This window comes from Ceratina calcarata, unplaced genomic scaffold, assembly GCF_001652005.2.
Source record: "Ceratina calcarata isolate Rehan_Ccalc_2016 unplaced genomic scaffold, ASM165200v1 scaffold17.2, whole genome shotgun sequence".
Taxonomy (NCBI): Eukaryota; Metazoa; Arthropoda; class Insecta; order Hymenoptera; family Apidae; genus Ceratina; species Ceratina calcarata.
Genome location: NW_017138357.1, coordinates 1 through 1,772, shown reverse-complemented (window position 1 = coordinate 1,772; position 1,772 = coordinate 1). Strand labels below are relative to the sequence as shown.

The 1,772-nt window shown below is 45.2% G+C and overlaps 1 protein-coding gene and 1 pseudogene across 1 annotated transcript; both read right to left on the bottom strand.

Moving 5' to 3' along the window:
• Positions 1 to 51: 51 nt before the first annotated feature.
• Positions 52 to 1,160, bottom strand: LOC108632728 (glutamate receptor ionotropic, kainate 1-like). Its single transcript, XM_018037472.2, has 3 exons — positions 951 to 1,160; positions 247 to 453; positions 52 to 171 (listed from the first exon to the last, which is right to left on the bottom strand). Exons 1-3 carry the CDS (start codon positions 1,158 to 1,160, stop codon positions 67 to 69), a joined length of 522 nt encoding a protein of 173 aa, XP_017892961.2. The 3' UTR covers positions 52 to 66.
• A 112-nt stretch (positions 1,161 to 1,272) lies between these two features.
• LOC113463834 (glutamate receptor ionotropic, kainate 1 pseudogene) lies at positions 1,273 to 1,737 on the bottom strand (annotated as a pseudogene).
• Positions 1,738 to 1,772: the final 35 nt, after the last annotated feature.

Genomic DNA, 1,772 nt, shown 5'->3' with positions numbered 1-1,772 from the left:
CTAGACAGATAAGATTGTTAAGTGTGTCCTTGAACGAAATTTTACCATCTTACCCAGCCAGATCTTTTAATATGAATGACTCTTACCTAAATTCATGAAAGGCATAGTGAAGTCGACAGCTGACTCTCGATCTGACGTTATAGTCAAGTCTGTGATCGCCAGGTGAGCTTCCTGTAACATTATTTCACCGGATGTTACCCCTTAATCCCTTTGCTATAATGATCACTCGACGTAGCCGTTACTGACATCACGGATTATTTTCCCAAGCATTCCCGTCCACTTCCCTGTCTCCTTCGAGTACGACCCGTACACGTTGTCCGTCTGCACTTCGAACGTGTAATTAAAACCGAGCATCTTGCTCAGCTCTTGAATGATGTCTATACCGAATCCCTCGTATCGGTCGTTCCCCACCATCATGTCAGATGACTGCTTCAGCATCCCGTAAGGAGGACTCTATAGAACATGACGCTTTTTATCATTAACGTACACGTCTATTAATTTTGCTATTGGGAATTGACACAGGGGTGGGATCAGTAGATATAGCTAACCATCATGGCGACGCGAAGCCAGGAATTATACTCGTGGTCCCGAGAGTCTACGGCCGAGTACAGTTTAGTTTTTGCAGTTTTTGATCGTTCTGCGCATGGCTTCGTCTAGTTCTACTCAGGGGTCTCGGAATTTATCCCACGGCCGGAAAGTGGGGACGACGCGACCATGGTGGGGACCAATAGTTGGTGGGGATATGCAGTGATTTTCACGGTAGCGCTGCGGAGAGCTTCGCGAATGCGCATGAGCACGCATAAGGAGAATAGTAGTGGGGATCGAAATACGGGCGAAAAACAGGGTAAGCGAGCCTCGTGGGATAAATTCCGAGACCCCTGGTTCTACTGCTCGCCACGAGAGGTCATGGTAAATGTGTCAATTCCCAAAACTGACGAATGTTTACGCACGATGGCGATTAGAACGATGAACGTTCTATTGACTAGACTCATTTCTTCAGACATTTGAGTATGCTTTTCCGTTATCCATGCAACTGGACTCGTACTGTTCCACACGCCGATCTTCTTCGGACCACCTTCGGCAATTCTTATCACGTCCAAGTGGAAATCCGAGCGGAAGCCAGCCGTGTCGAATTTGATCAGCCCAGTGAGACCCTCCATTTCTCCCTGAATCATAATAAGTCAAAATATGATTATGAAAAAGATGAGAGAGAAAAAAAAAGAAGTCTATGTATTCTGATCGAAGATATTAAAATTAGACTGTGTTTAGTTCTTACATGGGCGCCAGTTCTGAGCCCTGTTGCATGATCGCTCCGATTGTGAACCAAAAGGAATTCTTGATCGTGAATTGGTTCTCAAGCTCCTCGGGCTCCTCGATGCAAGGATACGGGTTCGTCCATTCGGCTGGACACAGTCGGCCGCACAGGAACAGCATGCTAGACACTAGTATTTGCGCACCGATCAAATACCACCAGACACCGGCCGAGAACGGTGATAAGAAGGAAAACAAACTTGGCGGTGTCTTCGTTGGCTTGCGGTATAAAATGCTTATTCCTACACAAACAGATCAAACTCAAAGTATAGTAAATGTCCCAATTTTTGGTCACAATTCTGGCTTACAATATAAAATGTGAAACGATTCTAAATAATAGTTAATCATAACTCGGTACCTAAATTCATGAATTTATTATGAATTACTCTTATCTAAAGAGTCTATACTCTGTTCACTGAGAGTGTGGGACCGTTTCGCGCAGCTTGGAAGGTGGTGGGGGT

What these genes read in the sequence shown, in the direction of transcription:
- LOC108632728 (XM_018037472.2), bottom strand. Translation starts at nt 1,160, where the DNA reads ATGGAGGGTCTCACTGGGCTGATCAAATTCGACACGGCTGGCTTCCGC. An exon ending in TCATCGTTCTAATCGCCATC is followed by an intron (nt 454 to 950) that starts GTGCGTAAACAT and finishes CATGTTCTATAG; the next exon opens with AGTCCTCCTTACGGGATGCT. An exon ending in TTGGGAAAATAATCCGTGAT is followed by an intron (nt 172 to 246) that starts GTCAGTAACGGC and finishes ATAATGTTACAG; the next exon opens with GAAGCTCACCTGGCGATCAC.